This window comes from Argiope bruennichi, chromosome 1 (genome assembly GCF_947563725.1).
Source record: "Argiope bruennichi chromosome 1, qqArgBrue1.1, whole genome shotgun sequence".
Lineage (NCBI taxonomy): Eukaryota > Metazoa > Arthropoda > Arachnida > Araneae > Araneidae > Argiope > Argiope bruennichi.
Window position 1 is genome coordinate 62,695,800 of NC_079151.1, and position 23,440 is coordinate 62,719,239.

At 26.8% G+C, this 23,440-nt stretch overlaps 2 protein-coding genes across 6 annotated transcripts in view; one reads left to right on the top strand and one right to left on the bottom strand.

Annotated features, from left to right (window-relative positions):
- Positions 1 to 7,781, top strand: part of LOC129962593 (band 4.1-like protein 3) — an 83,374-nt gene extending 75,593 nt beyond the window's left edge. For all 4 annotated transcript variants that reach the window (XM_056076427.1, XM_056076419.1, XM_056076400.1 and 1 more), the window contains exons 15-17: positions 1,491 to 1,724; positions 2,730 to 2,919; positions 4,429 to 7,781. In XM_056076427.1, coding sequence (XP_055932402.1) covers positions 1,491 to 1,724; positions 2,730 to 2,912 — 417 coding nt within the window. In that variant the 3' untranslated portion in view covers positions 2,913 to 2,919; positions 4,429 to 7,781. The remainder of the gene's footprint in view (positions 1 to 1,490; positions 1,725 to 2,729; positions 2,920 to 4,428) is intronic.
- Positions 7,782 to 10,835: 3,054 nt separating this feature from the next.
- The window catches only part of LOC129962612 (CDK5 and ABL1 enzyme substrate 1-like), a 29,244-nt gene continuing 16,639 nt past the window's right edge, over positions 10,836 to 23,440 (bottom strand). For both annotated transcript variants that reach the window (XM_056076449.1, XM_056076440.1), the window contains 6 exons: positions 20,184 to 20,317; positions 16,772 to 16,878; positions 13,804 to 13,840; positions 13,655 to 13,717; positions 13,451 to 13,555; positions 10,836 to 12,534 (listed from right to left, as the gene is read on the bottom strand). In XM_056076449.1, the coding sequence (XP_055932424.1) occupies positions 12,394 to 12,534; positions 13,451 to 13,555; positions 13,655 to 13,717; positions 13,804 to 13,840; positions 16,772 to 16,878; positions 20,184 to 20,317 (587 nt within the window). In that variant the 3' untranslated portion in view covers positions 10,836 to 12,393. The remainder of the gene's footprint in view (positions 12,535 to 13,450; positions 13,556 to 13,654; positions 13,718 to 13,803; positions 13,841 to 16,771; positions 16,879 to 20,183; positions 20,318 to 23,440) is intronic.

The window sequence follows — 23,440 nt, forward strand, 5'->3', positions numbered from 1 at the left end:
TGAAAGACTTATGCAACTGAATTACTTTTTCTTTTCAAATGCAATTCAACACGTGCGACATTTACACGATACAGTTTACTTTTAGATTTTCTTTATTGAATTCTTTAAATTGATAACAATTGTTATTCTTAACCCTCTCGCTGCGCAATTCTTTTATCAAAACAGTTTTAAAAAATTGCGAAATGTTTCCTGTCAGACATCATTGAGTTTGAAGAGATATTGCAAAATGCTGCAAAACATGCTTGTATATTTCGCAGAACCATGGACAACTAAAGCTGTCTGTTTACCCTGATCTGAATAAAACCAGAAAAGTCAAAATGAAACCGTGAACAGGAAAAGAGCGGGTTGTACAGCTAAATTGATGGGGAAATGCATCCTTGTGGAATGGGTTGCGGAAATTTTGCTATTGCGTTGCCTGTGGAAATCGCTGAGCAAGAGGGTTAATGGAGAGGGCTAGTATTGTCGCACCCAAATTTCAAAAATACTTTTATCCTTTATGCTTTGCATACAAGTATATTTTGTTGCAGTCTTAAGCTTGTAGCAGGCTTGTGTAAATCTACTAAGTACATACTTTTACAAGAGACTCTTACTCTAGTGATGCACTGCAAAAAATATATAAACCAAAAAAGTATATTTCCTGTATGCAATGTGCTAAAGTTTAACTGCAACATATAATTTTAAATGCTGCTAATGACAATTTCTCCATAGATAATATGGAAATTATGCATTTATTTAAAAACTGATAAACAATTTATTTTAATGATTTAAAAGTTAACTTAAGGAAATAATTTATTTTGTTTTTGTACATATGAGAACCAGGGCATTTAAAAGAACAATTTTCTTACTTAACATTAATTATTTTGGATTACATATTCGTAACAATTCGTACATTTGTAAATTTCCTAACGTGTTTCCTACCTATAATACGTGTTGAAAGATTTTAATCTTTTTGCCTGCATATATTTAATGATTTTTTTATGTGCTTTTACTTAATTTATTCCATATTTATAAAGATGGCTCCTGTAATCAAATTTTTATTTATTTTCCAATGTGCTAGAGTTTGGAAATTATGAAAGCTGTAGGTTCTTATAGTAACATGATATTTTAATATTTTCAATACTTAATTGTCAATTAATTGATTAATTTTATTTAAGTTTGCTTCTTTAGGGAAAATATCACCTGCCAAATATTTCGAGATAATAATAAATAAATGTTATATATTTATGTACAGTAATATGTTAATAAAAATATAATTATAATATCAAATTGTGAGATGTATTAAAGATTAAAAAGTAGAAAATAATAAAAAATTAGAGTAAAATATTTCTATAGAATCATACTTTTATTAGTTTATTAAATAGAAATGAAAAAATTATTTTCTAACAAAAACATTGAAATTGTTATTATTAATAAGTTTTCAGTTTATGATGAGCTTTTACAATTGTGATGTGAATGATTGGCAATGTCTTTCTTATGTTCTGTCCTATTAGTCTGCTATTGTGAAGACTGAAGCAATCAAATATGATCCCAGCACTCTGACAAATGCTCAGCACAGTACGACTTCTGTCCCTCTGGTTGCAACAGAGACTAGGAAAGTCAATTACCCTGTGCCTCCTCCTCCACAGTTTGAATCTGAAGGAGTCATTCTACCTTTGTCTGAAGATGGAGAAATTGTTAGCTCCTCAACAGTTTCTAGCAAAACTAAGACTGTTGAGACTATTACTGTAAGTGCTATATGATTGGATGCTGTTTTGTATTTAACTGCTCTTTTTTTTTGTAGGCTTTTTTTAAAATTTTAAAATTAAGTAGAAATCAAATTAGATTCAAAGGTTTTAACTTTGTTTACCTTTGATGTAAATGTTAATGATATTTTTTCACTTAAATTATGAATATCCCAAATCTTATGTGTTATTCATACATATAAATACATTATTTTTAACACAAATATTCTTTAGTATTACTTTTGATATCATTAAAATCTACATTTTCTGTGTTAACATTTGGTATCTCAGCAAATAAGTTAACTTTTACTGTATGTTTAAAATAAATCTGAGGACTGCCTTTTACCAGATGGTTTCTGAAATTTTTTTACTGATAAAATATATCTGTCCTGTTTGACTATCAGTAAAAATAACTTATTCCATCTTCTCTCTCTCTCTCTCTTTTAAGAATCTGTATAATCTTTGTATTAAAACTGAATCATAATTTTCAATGATATTCTTCAATCAACACTTACAATATTCCACTCAGAATAAACAATATAAAGCCAGGTTTCACTATACTCCCCCCTTTTCCATTATCAATTGCAAAACTCAATAACACAGCATTCATAGACACTAATAAGTTGCAGAATAAAGCTTTTATATTCTGCTGCTTTTTAGCACCAAGTACATTTTTCTTCCATGGGAAAAAAAACATTATAACAATTTTAGTTGCTATACAATAGAATATAGAGACAATGGAAATGGAATATAGGATATTAATTTCTTTCCAGGTAAATCCATTACGAAAAATAAAATTTTGATTATTTTTGGTACAAAAATCTACAGAACAAAAATTGAATGCAATATGCATATTAGAGGTAAAGAGAGGAAAAAAAAACTATTATTAATTAACTGAACTATTATTAATTGAAATTACATATATATTTTTGTTGTGTTTTTGCATTATATATTCTGACAGATTAGTTAGTTTACTTTTTAATTAAAAAATAATATTTTTTATTTCAGTATAAAATGGAACGCGATGGAGTCGTGGAGACTCGAGTAGAACAGAAAATCACAATACAAAGCGATGGAGATCCCATAGATCATGACCGAGCCCTTGCTGAGGCTATACAAGAGGCCACCATGATGAATCCTGACATGACAGTAGAAAAGATAGAAATTCAACAACAATCCAGCTCGCAATGATTTTTAGGTACTTATAATCACAAAAAAAAAAAAAAAAAAAAAGTGTGCAACATCTTGAATGTTTTTTGTGACTGTTTTTTCTTATAAACAAACAGAATTACTAACTTTTTATTCTAAATATTAGGTATCATTAAATCATGTATATTAATTTCAGTTAAAAACAAAACTAAACATATGTTGGAAACAAATTTTTTTTATGATTTAATTTTTGATTATATATATATATTAGAAGCAAAACAAGTGCAATCGAATTTCTGTATATTGAATGCTTCTTATAAAAAATTCGATATGTAGAAATTTTATTTTGTAGGAGCTTTAATATTCTGAAATATATTTTGCAAGTATCTCATCTTTTTACTGAAACTAATATATAACAGTTAATTTTTAAGGGTTAAAAGAGCTTTTAATGAAATTTTTTAAAATCCTGTTTTCTATGTTTTTTACTGTATTGTACTGATCTTTTTAAGTTAAAAATTTAGGATTCATACTCATTATTTGAAATTAAAAGCTAAACTAAATTTATATTTAAAATATTGTTCCAAGTTATGATAATAATTTTTAGAATAGAAGCTCTCATATAATTCACCTGCAAATATTTATTACTGTTTTGTAAATGATGATTAAAACATTTTTGTGAATTTCCTTGGATTAAAAATAGAAAAACAGATTTGTAAAAAATTAATTTGATTTCTTGCATCAGAAGGAATATAATTACCCTTCCCTTTTTTGTTGCATAGATGTGCATATTTTTTCTATTCTGAGATGTTTTTTGTTTGGTATTTAAGTTTCATTTGCTATATGCAAAAATTGTTTTATATATTGGAAAACTCAAGATACTGAAAAAAAAAAAAAAAAAAAAAAATCAAAGGATAGGGTTACACTGTGCAAACAGGTATTTAATAGAAATTTTTACTGTGTTTTGGTAAAAATATTTCAGAATAAAAATAATGACAAAAAAAATGTTTTGATATACAAGTACAAAATCCATAGTAAGATTTAAATCCAAAATGTCATAGTAAGATTTTAAAAATTAATAAATATATTATTAAATCTCAAAGCTATTCTTAGATAGTAAAAGAAATGCATCATTTTGTTTAATAGAGGCTTGTTGTAGTCATTATAGTATTTACAGTGTTAATGAGTTATAGAACTCCCTAAAGGAAATTTTACTTTTGGAATAATTATCTTGAATTTTCTTGTGATTTCCATATAGGTAATATTAGCAGTATAGGAAAGTTTTTTTTAAAAAAATTGTTTATTGTAATGCATTTTTATAAACATTTGTAAATTTGCATGAAAAATTTATTTATAAATAAGAACATTTTAATTGGATGGAGTTAACATGTACTTTACTTTTAGAATAAATATATAACTAAAATTCATATTAACCGCAATTAAAATATTTTGATGTCACCTTATTTGTGATAGCTTCCATTTAAATGTTTGTATTGAATATAATTGCTGTTTGAAATTGAGCTCTTTTAGTTTATTTTATGTCATTGATTTCATTTTTTAGATTGCTATGCACAATTGTCGCAAGGACAGCTGCTTTGCTACATATTGGAGTTGCAGAGCGTACTCTCATCGACAGTTCTCATAAAACAGACTGAGTTGGATGTAATATTTGATGCAAAATGGCTTACTGTGATTGGGGATATATTTGTGTGTCATTTCCTTTTGTATATAGACTTTTCCTTCGTCTCCAGAGTGACATGGACAGTGTTGAAAATAAACTTACATCTAGGCCTTTGACTTGCAATGCAAGTCACTAGACAAGCAACCAAAACTGCCAATCCTTTTGTATGGAATCATGTTTAATTATGACTTATATGTTTTTAAATTGTAAAGACATGAAAGAGAACAACTAAAGCTTTGGGTTTATCGAAGCTTCAGATGATGTTAACGTTGTTCTGTCTCTTGAATTTAAGTGGCTCAATTTCTCTAATCAAAAAATAGTTTTGAAACATTTTTGTAAAATTATAACTTGACTGATTTAGTTTATTTGAAATTTTAAGGTGGTTTAATTTTCAAATTAAAAGGATTGTAGATTTGTTTGCTTGCTATAGCTTTTATGAATGAACATTCAACTGAAATGGTGGACGATTTTTTATTTGCTGAAGGCATATTTAGTATGCATTGTACAATGAGTTTTTATCCTAATTTGGGTTTTTAGCTCTTTTTGTTGCTATCTTCTTAAAATTTATAAAAATTAGAAGAAAAATCGTGATTTTTTTTTAATCGAGCTTAGTAATTTTAGTTTAAAAATATATCTAATTTTCATACAAATTTTATAATTGTGTGATCTCATTTTGAAACAAAAGGTGTGGAAATATTACATTCTTTCTCTTTTCTTTTATAAATTTTCATTTTTTTTTTTCTCTCGATGTATTTTTCTTGGTAACTAAACTCTCCTGAGGAAAAGAGCTTGGCAAAAGATTGCTGCATTTCCACATCAAAATGTACTGCCTTATCCAAAAAGTCAAATCAGTATATAAATGAAGGTTATGTAATGTTAATAGAAAAAGGCTTATAGTATGCATTTTATGCTCCTACATATGCCTTCTTTCTCCTACATATGTCTTTAATTTTAGTGAAATCATTCCTCTGAATGTTCCCACTCATTTATGGTACAGTTCCCTGAAATAATAAATTTCTTGCTTGTGAATATCAGTTAAAACAATCATTTTAAGGATTGCAGCCTGTTATAATGTGAAACATAACCTATTTCTTGTTGGTCTTGAACTTTGCTGGCATTATGGTTTCATTTATTATTAGAAAGGCAGCTTTTGGATTTTTTTTTTTTTTTTTTTTTTTTTTCAATTCATTTAGGTTGGCATTTTAATGTATAAATGACTTACGGTGTTGCTCATTTTATTCATTGGGTCTGTATACGTTTGTATCCCACTTGCTGTGCTGCTTTAACTACAACCTTGCTATTGTTACCTTCCATAATCTGCATAGATACAGAATAATTTATACTGTTTGTAAAGTTTTAATTATCCTTTTATATTTATAATAGATCTGCACTCAAATGATCTCCTGCTACTAGTAGTTAACTGTTAGATACATTAAATGATTGTTATTTTTTGATGTTGAGGACTACTGAATGAAAGTCATATGAAGCAAAAAAAAAAAAAAAAAAGTCTCGGAAAGTATATCTTAGATTCATAGTTGTAGTCCTGTTGCAGTCTTCTGAAGGAAAGTTTTAAACTTTTCTTTTTCCTTTTAAAAACGCTCCTTGGAACTGAATTTAACTTATGCATTTACTTTTACTATTCCATTTTATATTAGGTGGCTGTCTTTAAATTTTCAAGTGTTCATCTGCATGGTATTGGTAACTAGCATTAGTTTATCATTTTCCTGTTGTGTTTCAGTTTGAAGACTTGATTTTGTAAGAAAATGGCAAATGGTATCAGATTGAGATAACTAGAAATTTTAGTCTCACCTGTGCCTATAATCGATTTGAATTCATCTATGGGGAAAGAGTTGTTTCTATGCTAAAGTATCCTTCTTTGGGAGAGAGTGTATAGAAAAGATATGTTGAAAACAATTGAAATTGTTAAATTTGCCTCTCAGATTGAGTGTATAACAAAATAATATATACTTATATAAATCTATAGAATCTATATATTATATATATATAAGTGTTGTCAAAAATTATTTTAAATGCTAAAGATTTTTTTGTTGTAATATTTACTTAGTTTGGGGTATGTCCATAAACATAGTGCCTTTTCCTTATTTTTTGTTTTATAAATTTTTTAATTTACATTTTTACACTTTATTTTGTAAAGCTTTTTGCATGGTGGTGATATGATTAGAATTGATGTTTTGTATTTTGTTTTTTTTTAAATTGTAATCTTTGTTAGAAATGATGATTTATATGAAGTATTGTTTGACAGATTTAATTTTTTTATGTACTTTAAGAATTTTATGTTAAAATATAACAGCTTTAAAAAATATATATATTTAGGGGATTTGTTTTCAACGATTTCTGTCAACAATCCTGAACCCCCTAATTGTACAAAAGGCAGCCTAATAAGACTGAAAAATTGCTCAGTGAATAAATAGATAATAATTTTAGTCATCATTGAATAATAACTTAATGTGTGTGATATGTAAGATGTTTTATAGTCTACATGTTCTATTGAGATTTAGGTGTTTTGAGCAGCTTTTGAAATTCAGTTTGTATATTCTGTTTTGTTGAATCATAATATTTTTTTATTTTACTGAGTCTCACAATTGAAATGCCCAGGACATGCTGCTACACATTTTTTATGCACATAGAATCATTAAAAGGTCATTCTTTCAGAAAAACTGGTCTTATATTCCTTTAAAGAAAGATTAAGTCTACATATGTTATAGATTTTAGTACAATATCTTATTGTTAAAAACTAATAATAAAAGCTTATCATGTGTGAATTCATGAATATAATTTACTTTCATTTCATTTGAAAACTTCAAGGGGAATAAAAGCATTTCATACATAGTAATTTTTTTTTTTACCTTGGCTATTTTAGTATACAAGTCTATTTTTATTATTATATTGACATTTGAAATAATAATATAATGGGCTGATTTAAAATATTTGAAAAGGCACATTTACATTATATTGACTTCTGATTTATCTTTGAATTATTACATAAAGTATTAGTGCAATTAAGATTTTATATATATAAAACAAGTGTTACTATATAAATATTGAATATATTAAATTGCATAAGTTACATATGTAAAAATTTATTTGTAGTGTTCGACGTAACACCTATTTTGGCTATGAGAAGGAAAAAAAATTACGTGAATACATTAATCTTGATATTATCCTATTGACTTGACTTATATTTGAAATAAAATAAGAGATCTGCATTGCAAGTTTTGAAAATTCATCAATATAAATATTTTTACACTATTTCGATAAACATTTTATTAGAGTTTTGTCACATTCATATTACAAAATCAAAAGTGATATTTAAAGAAACTACAAGGTCAAGCCACATTTATAGAATATGTAGACGTTTATAAGAAAAAATGTTCCATATAAATTCACACATACAGTTAGAAAACAGAATAATTACAGTCCAAACATTAAAGTATAGATTTAAAAAAAATTTGAAAGAAAATAAATGCTTTAATTAGTGACAAAGAAAATATGCAATATAAATATGCTGTATACCTTTTTAAGAAATACATTGGAAAATACTTTTCATGTTAAAATATAAAATAGTCATTCACATTTGGAAATTCTGAATAAACAATGCAAGAAGTTTGTGTAAAAATTGCTTTAAAAAATAGTTAAAATTTGAATCTTATGTTTAATTTATATCATAAAATTTTAAAAAGATTTTTGGAATACATTTCATTAATTGAAAACCTAAACCACGATCATTATTAGGTTACTTGGAATATTTTTCTCAAAATTGAATTTGCATAAACACGACTTTTTCATACAAAAATGAGTTAAAATCTTTTTTATTGAAAAAAAGTGTAAACACACAGGATGCTTGTATTTTATTTTGTGATATGATTTTTTAATTGTCAAGCATTTAAACTAGGTTATTTTCATTGTGAACATGAACTTTCCTAATGGAAACCACTTCCATGACATTATAGAGATGTTAAAAGCACAATTGTCTTGCTCATTTCTCTTCTTAATTTTGCATCTTTTTATTCATCAAGCAAATTACACAAATATTAAACAGAAACCTTCTCTAGCTTCCATCAACGGAAGAAAATCCTGCCGTTAAATATTTGACAAAACAATTAAATGTGTTATTGGAAATTAGACAAAAAAAAAAAAAAAAAAATGTAAAAATTCAGTTTTATTTTCAAATAATAATAATTCAAATAAATATTTTCAAATAATTTTTAATTAAAACATTTTTTTTTTTTAAATTCACAGTTGTGCTATCCCATTTTTCAAAGTATATATGTGTCAAGTTTAGTAGTTATAGATCAAATAGTCTAACATGTCAAGTGCTAATACACACACACACATTTATCTTTAGTAAAGACTAGCTGTCTTAATAGTTGTTAAAAACATTTTGCTGGAGAAAATCAATTGATTTTTTAAAAATTTTGATAAACATGTAAATTACACTATTCCAGAAGGTTTACACCATTTTGTTCACTGTGGTTTGCATTTCCTTAATTTTCTATCTACATCTTTATACAACTAGTTATATCACAGGAGAGAGCTACAGTGTTTAAAAAATGCACATTAAAAAAAAAATTTCGCCACTGCTTGATTCTGAACTTAAACCTTAATCATAAGTACAACAAATTATTAAAAGTGTGCCTTCTCAACACGAAAAAATGAGGTGAATTCTTATATTTTGATGTAACAATGAGGAAAAAAAATAAAACAGGATGAAATATTAGTAATAACAATACAAATGATTTGAGATTCACTTCAATTATGAAATATATTATTGTGAAACATATTTAAAAACAGAAATTACATAAAAAATTCAGCATAGTTAAAAAAATCATTTTTGAATTTTAAGATGCTGTAAAAATAATTTTTCTATTGTAATGTTTTTTAAAGGTACTGTGAAAAATTAGCAAAATGTTGTTTATTTTTTAATTAAAATTTCAAAAAACCACCCTGAGGTTTACAATTCTAACTCTAAAATATATATGTGCCAAATTTGATAGCTCTCTGTCAAATGATCTGATCTGTAGAGTACCAACATGAACTTTTATCATTATTATTGGTGGAGACTGATTAAAATTTAATGACAGCTAATTACCAGATAGGAAAAGCTGAGGGTATTTAATTGCAATCAAATATGGTGAGCCACAACATAGTTTTCAGTTTTAAAACCAGGATTTATATATATATATATATAAAATGGCTTATTGTAATGCTAATTTATTTCTCATGTTAATTTTTTAAAAATAAAAATTCCTAAGAGTATCAGTTTACCAAATTTATCTCTGCATTATATCAATGAATCATAACAATGAGTTATGTTTCCAACAACAGTATTCTGCAATCTGTGCAAATTCAATCATGTGCTAAGTGATTCCCAACGTTGATATCAGAAGTTATTATAGTGTTAATCTGTAACACCATTATGAAAAAATAAATAAATAAATATTCAAAAGCAGAAAAAGTTCTGTATTAAATTAAACCCCCAAAACATCTAATGTATCTTTTTAAATCTTAGTGTGTGATATATAAAACTCCTTTCTTAAGAAATGCTTCAGTTTCCAGAATATAATTAATACTTTAAGAATAATTAATTTTTTGAAATAATAAACATTTTGGGAGAATAATAGATAAATGATTAATTTTAATTCTATTTAGTATAAAACTAAATTCATAGGGTTTGTAGATGCTAGTAAGAACTATATAAAATACCAAATTTATTTCTCAGGAAGAATATGTATGAAATCTTAATTCAGATAAATAAAAAATAAAATTATCACAAATAAATTGATAAGTACTCATGCAAAAATTGTAAATAGTTATTACTGTTAAATTACTATTGTACCTCATACATCTATTTGCATGCATCAAATACAGAAGAAAAAAAAAAACTTATCATTTTATGAATCTGTTGAATAGTTAGTCACTTATAAGTTGCTCAAACCTATATTTTTATTAAAACTTCAAAAATATTCAAGTACTAATAATGCAAATTTAACAATCATTTAAAGTACTATTTATTGAAGTACTACAAAATGTTTTCAGAAAATTTGTCAAGCAAACATAACAGAATGGATTATTTATTAAAAATCTGACTGAATATTTAATCATATAGAATTGTTATGTAAAGCAATATATCTAATTAAAAAAAGTTATATTTTATATAATGCTCGTGAAAAACTCTTTTAAATATATTTTTGAGCTCTTTGGTATTTTTATAAGGGGAAAAAAAAAAAAAAAAAAAAAAAAAAAAAACCTTAAAAAGAGCATTTACGTCTCTGAAAAAAAAAATTTTTTATTACATTTAAGACAAGGAATTATTTATATGCAAATATATTTGTAATACTATCTCAAAAATAAATAAACAGCTCCTTTGGCAATACAAGAAGAATCACATCAAAATTAATACTGTCCCTACTGATTTAATAATTAACACATTTCGTAGATAAGGCTGTAATCAAATTGAAATAAAATAATTGACTTTAAAACAATTTTTTGATGTGACATATTTTTTTTCACAAGTGAAACAATATATAATGCTTTATAGCATATCTAAAGAAATGTATAATCTCTGTATTTATGAGACATACTCACCCAAATGCTATGTTTCTATACAATTCAAAGAGGTTTTGTTTAGAAAATCTTCAATTCTGTATAATAGATGCAAGATAAATATAATTTGCATAAATTTATAACACTGATTATTTACAAGTATATTATATGACTAGTTAAATAACATGTTATTGACTTGTTGCAAAATATATCAACAAAATAAATTAATATATCTTCTTACAAAAACATAAATATACTTAAGATTTAACACAACAACATGAAAAAATATTATCACAAGAAACAAATCAATTAACAAATAATATTGTGCCTTGTACAAACCTAAAATTTCTTTTACTTTTTTATTGCAGCTTTTTGATTTTAAATCAATTTTCAAATAAATTTGCAGTAGCATGACCATTTTTATTTATTTGTTTGCAAATAAAATGCTTCATATCTTTTTATGAAGCAAACTGAATACTAATAAAAGTGTTGCAACTGCTCTCTAAAATTAGAAAGCAAGACAGATAGACACACACAAAATGTAACAACATTAAATATATCTAAGTGGAGTATTTATATAGATTCAACAAGAATTGCTTACACATACATAAGAAGACATTATATTATCTTCTTAAAACAAATATTCAATTTATTATAACATTTGAATTTCATCCTGAAGAATTAGTGATGAAAAATTTAGTTTCTAAATTATATTTAATTTGGAACAAGTAATTACTTATTAAAGAAATATTTGCTTAAAGTGGCTATTGCTACATTGAGTATTAAAACTAAATAGCAGAATTAAACTGTTGCAGTTATGAAAAAGGGACTGATTATATTTTATACTGATTTTAAGAAATATCTTTCTGACCACAAATTTGATTTTTTTGTTACCAACAATCACAGCATTAAAAGTTTTGATACAATAATAATTTTTAAATATATGTATAGAAAATTAATGTATTAACCCTTGGGTTAAAATAAAAAAGTATTTCTCCATTATAAAACTTTTAAGTCCTATCTCATAGCCCAAAATGAAGTTCAAGAAGAAATACCAAAATTAAATAAAATAAGTAGCAAGATAAATATTTCTTAATTCATAACAAATGTATATTTTATATCACAGATTATATAACAAATGCTTTGGTCAGCATCTTAAATTTTTTACACAGTTTTTTATAAGTACACTAATGAGATTTTTATTTGTAAATGATTGAGTATGATAAATTTTTGTAAAGTACATTTTAAGTACACTTAAAAAAATTGAAGTATAATTGTAATTTAGGATTCATATACAAGCCTTTGGTAGTGAGGTAGAATTTCCGATGTATTGAGCAGTAATGAAAATTCAAGAGCCACTAAAACACCAAACTCTATGCACATCAAATCTTTGCGGTTGATACGAAAAACAGATTCTATCTTCTGCAGAAAAAGCAATGTTAAATATTATTTAGTATATCAAATCTTCATCTCATTTATAATTGCAAACTAAACAGTTAACAGATAATATTTTAATCACTGTTGATCAATTTCTCAAAGGAGTTTTGAAAACTTAACAATACAAAATATTATATAAAACTTTATTTTTAACTTTATAACTTTTAATGTCTGCTTTATAATTAAATCTTATAAAAATGCTATAATGTTTATGCTTTATATTAGAAGATATCCAAAAGTCACAATTTTGTAGTATAGGAAAACCTGACTCTTTCAAAAAAAAAAAAAACTATTTAATTTGTTCATAATTAAATAAATCAAACTAAATCCTATAGTTTTAATTATCATGCTTTCAAGAAAACTTGAAATTCCATGCTGTATTGCTAATGTTCGTGCATGTAAAATATCATAATTCATGACTGATGAACATGATTTTACAAAAATTTTAAGGCTATTCACAAGAATATTCTTATATTATAAGCAAGTTATTTTTATAATTTTTTAAACATTTAGTTATAACTGAAGTATATAATTAGTATAATTTCATTATTAATGATTTAAAATTTTAAATTGCTTAGGAATATTTTTTATTTAGGTTTTATTTACAAGATTCTAATGCGTTAATTACTAATTTATTCTACTAATGGATGCTGCACAAATTAGTAGTTGCCCTAATTTTATTAATAAAATTGATAAAGAAAAAATGTATTCAAACTTCAATGTTGCCTAAACATAATATTTAAAAACATCTTTTAAATTAACTAATATTCATAAAATATCATTATTGGAAATGCAACATTTAAAACTAATATATATATATATATATATATATATATATATATATATATATATATATATATATTAATAAAAAAAATTATAAGAAATATAATTATATAAATACCTCAAGCAATAAGGCCAAATCTAAACCACGCACATCATTTAGCTTCGCAGAAAGTAAAAGACAAGCTCCAGCACAATGTTTTCTGTTATGTTTATTGACAAGAATCTGGACATATATAAAAATTATGTTTTGAAAAACTGATAAATTCAAATCATAAATTTAAAAAAATGTGATTTCAATTTAGAATAATTTATAATATTTTACCTTTAAAATAAGTTTCTCAAAATACACAAATGCTTGAGCAATCACTAATAAATCCATATTGCACTGTAAAGCAATGAATAAATTTTGAATGAAAAAAAAATCAACTAAAGTAAAATAATATTAAAAAAAAAAAAATTAACTGGAATTACCTCATGCCTTGCAATCTTATACATTTCACGTTTAAGGCTGCAAAGAAAAAACCAATATTTGTTTTATTTCAACTTGAGGAAATGTAATTAGTAAATTAATTTCAATGAAAAAGTGAGCAAATATATATGCAATATTACAAATGTACCTTTAGTAAAATAATTTACAAGGTGGTTATAATTAAAGTTCCACTTTGAAATAGTCATAAAATGAAAACTACTGAACCAAATGTTATCGAACTTGGTAATGGTTTAAAGAAAGTCATAAACATTTCTTTTCCATCAAAAAAAAAAAAAAAAGTTCAAAAACTCACCAACAAGAAGGAAAATGGTGCTGTATACAATATTGTTAAGCAAAATAGGTCAAAATGTGTTTAATCGTTTCTGAAGCATGTTACAAAGCATGTTCAATGTGGTGTCCATCATTTTTTGAAAGTAAGTTAAATCACATTACTGCATTCTCAACAGTAGCTCTTAGCATATCAGGAGGAATAGTAAGCATATGTTGGTGTATTGCATCTTTCAGTTCTGGCAAATTGTTTAAATTATTACCATAAACAGTGTTTTTGAGATAACACACATTGAATATGCTTTGTAGCACATTTCAGAAATGATTAAACAAAATTTGAAACTGCTGTTTTCGTGTCGTATTTTGTTTAGCAATATTGCATACAGTGGGATTTTTCCCCTAGTGGTGAGTTTTTTAACTTTTCTGGCAGCAAATTTATTTCTATGACCTCCTTTGCCAAGTTTGATAACATTTGGTCTAGTAGTTTTCCTTTTATGACCATTTCAAAGTGGAACTTTAATTATAACCACCTTGTACATCAATACATAGTCCAACAATAAATAAACAAAACCATTTATCTCTATTTCTAAGGAAGAAAAGGCAAATTTTTTTATAACTAAAGTTTTGACTTTTTTTTCTTTAAACATCTAGTATGAGGAAGAGATTTCAAGTCCATCCATGAAAGTCAGAAATCGTTGTTATCATTTATGAAGAATTTGTTTTCTTTCTCTTATGGCATTTTGAAAATCGATATAGGTGGCGGTGTTTGTTAAGTAATGAAATATGCACATCTGAAAAGTATTTTGTAAATATATATGGAATAAAAGAAAATACATATCAAATAAGGTAAAAGAAAAAAAAGGAGCAACATAAACATACTATAAAATTTAAGGATTTTTTACTTTATTCTTGATTATAAGATTTCACAGATTTTGTATACTCAGAATTGCCATCAATGTTGATAATAAATAATATATAGAATTTTTTAAATGCATAGTAATATTTTCTTTTATCATGAATGTGATTTTTTTTTCCATTTTGCAAATGTTATCAATAATTTAAATTTTACTTTAAATATAGAAAATGTTTTTATAGTATCGAACAATTTCAACGTAAAATTTCTTAGTACATATAAAATTTATTTAAATGTCAGTGTTATATTTATATATTCTTAATTCAAAATTAATCTTTTAGAATAATTTTCTTAAAATATGAATAATTTCTTTTTATTTTGAAATTTAAAAAAAATATTTTACTTAGAATAACATAATCATTTTTAATCCTCTGAGTATTAAATTATTTTGATCCTTCAGGATAAGCTTCCCAATATTTTAATAAACAGCAATGGACATCGTTGAAAAAAAAAGTAACTAAGGGTTATGTTACTACCTGCATATTCTGGATCTATTTCGTCCTAGATTTCTTTTCTGAGTTCTTTCCTCTTATTGGCGTTCTTTCTTGATACATTCAGTAAATCAATTTTTATGGCTATGCTTTCGATTTATCGCATACACTATATGGAGAAGCAAAATAAAAAGCTTCCATTGTGCTTCTCAAGAAAATTAAGCAATTTTAAGATGCTTAAGAATGTTTTTCAAATGTAAGCACTTTTTATGACCCTGAAAAGTGCTATGCACCCTGAATGACTTTTGGGTCATGCTGGCTTTTTGCTGGATGGCAATGCACATCCAGAATCTCTGAAACTCATTCAAAATGCCATAGACATTACAAACAGAAGATAAATATGTACAAAAGCAGATTTTTGACTAGGTGAACTAGGCAATTGCATAGGTTAGTTAAGTGTAGAAAGAGCCCCATACAGTTCAATTAAAAGATTTTATTTCTCTTGCTGTCAAATAAATAAGTTATGTAAATGTTACAGAACTATAAATTAGATAGATTTCTGCAAGTATCATTGCTCAAGACTAACATATTTTATTATGCTCACTTAGTTATTAGAACATTTCTAGACAGAACAACTGCTTCAATAATAACATGTACACACATAGTTGTCAGGCAGTCTAAAATCATAACAGATAAATAAAAATATATTTTCATAAAATGAAAAAGATGAAATATAAAATTAAAAAGAGCAGTTTATTAAAAGAATGGCCTTATAATATATACTGCCTAGGACCATAAAATACCTTATATGTCACTGTGAGTATATGATATTGTCTGCATATTTCCCAAATTTAAACTCCTTACAATACATCCAAGAGGCATTGTTAAACATGTGTGTCAAAATAAATTACTCCTTGAGCAATGAAAAAGCTCAAAATTTCTGTAAGAGATACATGGGATAGAATCTTCCAAACTCTCTAAGGCAATTTATTGAAGGGACGCATAATAAATTGCCTTTTTCACATAAATATGCGAGCAAGCATGGAAAATATGGAATTTTGTTTGTGTCCAAAATGGCCACAATCCTTATTAAGAGACTTGATTTCTGTTCTTATTTAGAATAAATCAATATAATTAAATATTATTTTTCATTAATTAATAGAACAACACCTGTTAGTGCTTATTTCACATTTTTAAACATTAATGAATTTAAAATATATTTTTATATATATGTCCTCAATTGCTACTTATAAAACAGAATAAAAGGATTTACAAATTAAATTTTCTTTTTTCATTTTTAGCTAAGAATACAAGAGCAATTAAATACAGAAATCATACCTTCTTAATTTGCTGAGCGTTAACTTCACATGAGGAAATCGCTCTCGAAATTTGTCATTCAGATCTTTTTTTAAATCAGATGGCTTTACATAATCAATGACAGATGTCTAAAAGACAGCACATATAAACATTTCATAAATATCTATAGAATAAAGATATAGGTTTCAATATATATTATAGTCTTATATATACAAATTATATACAAATCCATAATGTACCAAAACATAAATCCATAAAAATTCATATCAGCTGAGCTTCAAATTTAGAAGACAGTGAACTGAAATAAACATATTACCGCATCAATACCACACAAATGAGAAAAATTTACATGTTACATCAATCAATGTTGATCAGGATATTCTACTGTGTGCTTAAAAAAAAAAACTTTTTAGTGAATTATTTCTTTTGCTTTAGATATTTATTGAGCTATCCATTAGTGTGCAATATATTTGCTTAAAACTTCAAAGAAAAGTATTTGAATAAATTTGTTATTTTACACCTAAGGGCACTTTTATAGTTGAAAAACAAAGAAAAAACATAATACAATAATGTTTATTATTTTTTGAATAAGATAGTTTACAATGAAATTGAAGAATCAATACAAACTGCATATCCCTTACAAAATATAGAGAAAGTCCTAATCTAGTAGTATAATTACCAGCTAGTAAAAAGAATAAAAGAGAGGGGAGGGGGGGGGAGAATTTGGAGATTTCAATATCATAGTAATAGCAAACAATAATAACTAAGAAATAGAGTTAAATATACATAAATAAAGACCTATCAATGATTCAAATAAGAAAACTTAGAAAGTCTGGTTACATGATCATGACATTCTAGTATCAATTTTTCATTTTATCCTTCTTCAAGAGATACATAAAAATTTTGAACCTTTATTGGAGAAACTAAATTATTAGACAACTCATAATTAATTTTTATTGATATGAAAGTTTAATGCATATTGTTAAAATAAGAAAGTAAAAACAAACACCACAGCTACATTTGTGAGTTCTTTTTACTTCAAGATAAAAAGAAACAAGAGTCTATGTAAAAATATTTTGAATGTAAAACACTGATTTCAGATTCTAACAATATTTTTAGAAGTGCTTCATCCAATTCACATAATTAATAACATGAGCAGGAACCTCACCAATGTTTTATTGTTCTTGCTTTTAAATGTGTAAGTTAAAGCAGATAAATAGATAATATGTTTACATTTTTTTTTTTTTTTTTTTTTTTTTACTCTTCTGATACATGAAAATAAGGTAAACTAATTTATATTTCATTCCAGATGATTTATTTATGTATATTTCAGAGTTTGGAAGCAAAATTTTCTTTAGATTTGAGGTGATACAGAAACACTATTATTTAATCAAAGCAAAACTTTTTAAATATGTCATTTCACTGCATTACATTTAATTACTAACACTAAAAATAAAATTTTCATTATTTTTACACCTTTTATTATTTATAATGTTCTAATATTTCACTCAATTAAATACCATGTATTGTTAAAATTGCTAATTATTTCAATTACACAAAATGAAACCTTATACTTTGCCAAATATTGTTAAATATTCTGTAACAAAAACAAAAGATTATTAAGCTTTTGAAACTCACTCAAGTGGCTCAATGTAAATAAATTATTAAAAATTCAAAAATAAAATTTGCTAATTTTTTTTTTATTTTCTTTATGGATAACATTTCAGTATATATACAAAATAATCTCACTTTACTTCAAAAAAAATCATGTATGAATGATTGAAATTCTTTATAGCAATCTTAAATAAAATATCGGGTAGGCAAAAAAAGTCCGTAAAAATTTTAGAAATTCATAAAACCCATACAATTAAGCAAAATAAAAAAACGGTTTGCAGATTTAGCTTCAATAAGTCATGGGATTTTTTTTAGGTAAGAAAAAAAATCAAAAAATAGCCGATAGGTGGCGCTGGTATGACGACTTAGTTGGAAATATGTAAATGAGATAGGCGATTATAAATACTTACGCTCTTGATCCAGAATCAGTCCTCCATTGCATGCTACGTAAGTAAACAAGGATGCTATATGGAAAAGATAAAGCTTTCTTGGTGAAGCTGTTTTACCTGAACCAGGAATCATCGACTGCTGCATTGCGTAAATTCCGACTACAGAAAAATGTGAAGAATGGGAAAGGACCTTTAACAATGGCAGACCTCATAAAGCTTATTCAGCGATTTGAAGAAGCTGGGTGGAAGATCGTGTAAGGCCTGGAAGACCAAGTGTAATGCAGACACCAAGTGTCGCAGCCGAAATGGAAACATTAGCTTCCAAAACCGCGGCAGGGACTAGCGGTGCACGAGAAGCTGGCAGACGCTTGGGATTACCACCATCTTCGATACGCAGCATTCTTCATGGTGTTCTTAATCAGCATCCATACAAATTACAGTCTCGCCATGAACTTTTAGCATCGGATACTGTAGAGAGAGAAGCATTTGTGAGGTGGGCTCTCTCCAAAATTGAACACGATCCCTCCTATGTCTTTAACATCCAGTGGACAGATAAAGCTCATTTTTTGCTCCATGGCGACGTTAATACACGTAACTGTCGCATCTGGACGACGTCAAATCCACGAGTGTACGTTAAGAAACCATTGCATTCCCCCAAAGTCAGAGTGTGGTGTGGATTCACAGGTTCCTTCATCATAGGACTCTTCTCCTTTGAAACACAGTGTCCGGTAAATGGGTGGGAAACGATGACAGTAAATGCTCAGCATTATTTAACACTTCTGCGCGAAAAGGTTGTTCCATGTTTGCGTGAAAAAGATGCGCTTTCTGCTGTTACGTTTATGCAAGATGGAGCAACAAGTCACACTACTATTCCAGTCAAGGAATTCCTGAAACAGTCGTTCGGGGAACAGAGAATCATTAGGAGACATTGCCAGTTTCCATGGCCTTCTCGGTCACCAGATATGAACCAGCAGACTTTTGGCTATTGGGAAATTTAAAATATCGGGTGTATCGATTCCGTCCATCCAATCTGTTCGAATTGAAAGATTCAATCAGCCGAGAGATGTCATGTATACAGCCGGACATAATGCACTCTGCCATTGTTGGATTTGTGACCCAACTACAATGGGTAATCACTTGCGGTGGTGGTCATGTTGAACACATATTGCAACAATAAATCGATAAATGATTCGATAACATTATTTTTGTTATTGGCGTGCCTACTCTTTCCTTATGTACGAAACGCCACCAATCGGCTGTTTTTTGAATTAATTATTTTTTCTTACATAAAAAAAATCCCTTGACTTATCGATGCTAAATCTGTAAACCGTTTTTTAGTTTGCTTAATTTTATGGGTTTTGTGAATTTTTAAAGTTTTTACGAACTTTTTGCCCACTTAGTATAAATGACTCAAGTGTTGTAATACTTACTACATAAGAAGGGAAGACTAATAAAGTACTATGTTTTCCAGCAATAAGTTCTGGATCATCTAACAAATTCGGGTGGTATGTTGCACAGCACGTTTGCCATGGATGGCTGAATACAAAATCTTCCTTTTCAACACCTGAAAAAAAGAAATGATTTCATGAACGAAAATTTCAACGTATATAAGTAGTTTAGTTTGGGAAAAAAAATGAAATCTTTTTTACATACAACTATACTGTGGAAAAATTGCAAACAAGAAAGAAATCTAGCATGGAAAAACAATTAACAAATCTTATTGACCTCTTTTGCTTCCCCACGAGCCTTAAAAGTCGTAAAAAGTAAGGAAAATTGGTTGTTTTTCATTCATTTTTAAAATTTTAAAACTCTATTTGCTTATCATGGCATTAAATAAGCTACTTCTTGAGAATATTAAAATTTATTTTATCGAAATTGATGCAGAACTTCTAGTTGCACATTTCCATCAAAGCAAACAAAATATACATGAAATTATTACAATATCAATTTTCAGTTTCTAATCATTCTTATCATTTTCATACATCATTTGGTTTATTGAATTATAATAATTCAATGTATAATGTATAGTAAAATGCTATTTAGGTCTAAAAAAATATCAACTTCATTTATATTCTTTATTCATAACAGAACATAGCAAAATTAAGCTCCAACACTAAATATCATTTCTTAACCAAAATTATTAAAACCAAAATTATTATTTTAAGAAAACCAAGTAAAATGTTAAAATATCTTCATGTGCTTCAAATTTTTGATATAGTATCAATGAAATCTGTATCCCATAAAGTTAAGGGTTGCTTTTTTTTTTTTTTTTTTTTTTTAATATTCTAACCTGAGAAAAATTACAAACATTTTTCATCATTTTTTAAAAGGTAACAAAGATAAACTTTTCTTTTTTTGTCTCATTCCTTTTTAAGTTTCATTTGTAAAAGGTTCAAACTAAAAATAACACTAAATCTCTTTAAGACAGTTGCCTTTGGAAAAAAATTTTCTCATGAGAGAGAACAAATGTTGAATGTTCCTTCAGGCAATTTTCTCATGCTAATCTTAACATGTATTAAATGTACATAATGATTCATAAAAAGTACTCTTTAAGTATAAATGAGATAATTTTTAAACAAATGATAAAACTATTATATTTTCAATCACAGTAAAAAATTGTAATTAAAATACTTGATATTTAAGGCTAAAAAATAAAAGCATAGTATATTTTATTATTGTAAAAGTACACCAATTAATGTTAGATTATAGATGCAAATTCTTGATAAAATATCTCTTATAAAATCCCATTCCAAGGGGGGGGGGAATCCAAAATGAGAGTGAGTTTTTCTTTAATTATGTTATTCATGTTTCTGTTTCAACACATGAAAATGGAGCATTTGACTGACCACAATCTGACTTAAGAAAAAAAAATTAATATAAGGAACTAATTTTTTTTGAGGAGAGGGGGGAGAAAACACGGTCAACCAATAAAATCTAATAATAAACATTTCATTAAAAAATCCCTATACATCTACACATAGGAGCCATATTCAGTCCTGAGGGGAATCTAACTCAAATGTATATTAGGGTGGAACGAAAATGGCTTTAAAAAGTTTTTTTTAAATTTTAGTTTGGTAATAGTGCGGAAAAGTTGCCTTTAAGTTCAATAACAATATTAAAAAATTTGATTGCAATATTGCATTATCTTGAGGTGCCGCAAAAAGCTTAAAATTTGTAAAAAAATTGAAATTTTTTACAAGGGTCTTTAAAAAATTTTCTTAGATTTTAATTTGGCAATAGTGGTGAAAAATTAGATTTTAAGTTCAAAAAGCATTTTACAAAATTCTGGTTGCAATACAACAATATTTTGAAGTGCCTAAAAAAGCTTAAAATTTATAAAAAAATCGAAAAATTATAAACTTTGATAAAATATTTTTATGAATTTTCCATTCATATAATGTTACAAAAGATGATTTTAAATACATGTATAAGCCTTACAATTGGAAAAAAATTATTAATTACAAAGTATAATAATAAAAAAATATTTTTTACGTCCAATTTTTTTGCATTTCTTACTTCTATATTCTTAATGATTACAAATGTTACAGCTGCAAAATGTTTGTTTCTACTTCATTGCCACATTAAACAGTTTTTTTTTTAATTAAATTTTGGCAAATTCCCACATGAGTCAACTTTTACTCTTATGTATCCTTCTCTTGCGATTCATCCACAGACATTTTGAGCCGATTTGCCACCAGTCTCACATCTCTTTCCACTATTTGCATGTGATAAGACAGTCAGGGAAAGTCGATAACCGAGTCCCCTATACTTTTTGGTTCAACTTCAGATGCCTAACTGTATAAAGTTTTAACTTAATAATAAACCACACAGGAACTTGGCAGTTTTATTGCTTCTTGTCTATTTGATGGATCTGGCTGGCTTGCCTCTTTTTGTAAATAACGTTATTTTTCAGCGTTGTCATTATTGCCAGTAATCATTTCTGATGCACTACTATTTTTTGTTCGTTCTTGATTAAACTTAACTATTCTCTGTAGTTCTTTACTCTTTCTTCCTCAAAGTGCTTGTAGTAGAAATATCAATATTACCTATAACTATTTTCCTGTAGCTTCTGCATTGATCATTTAAAACCTTTTATTCCATAATTGGCACTTTTTTTTATTACAAAGAGATATCAAATAAACGCCTAGCTTCTTCTCTAAATTCTGTGAGGTTGAAATTAAACTTATCTGAACATTTTCTGCTTTTAGACTTTAATAAATTCCTGTATTTGGCATGATATGCTTTTATCATTTGTGAAATTCTTTTGCTAGAAGCAGCAGGAATAGAAGATCTTGACCATATTTGCTCTATTATGAGAACTAAAGTGTCACATATTTTGCTTACAGAAGGATCCTTCACTGAAGCAATTTTGAGGTTATGCCTAATATAATGGTAGCACTTCATAAGAGATTTGTAAGTAGGGAGTTCAACTTCAAGCAAATGACTAAATTTCTCAAAAATAGAACACTCTGACATTTGTCCACTAACTTATAATGAGCCATTTTTACTCACAGTAAAGCACAAACTAACAAATCAGTTACACAATAGATGGAGAGAAAACGCCAACTCAACTAAACTTGGCAATACCGATTTGAAACCAGCTATGTCCTTGTCACCAAACGTAAACAATTCGCTGCCTTACCTCAATAGCTACCCCTCCAGGTAACGACTCAGTGCTATGGTAGTG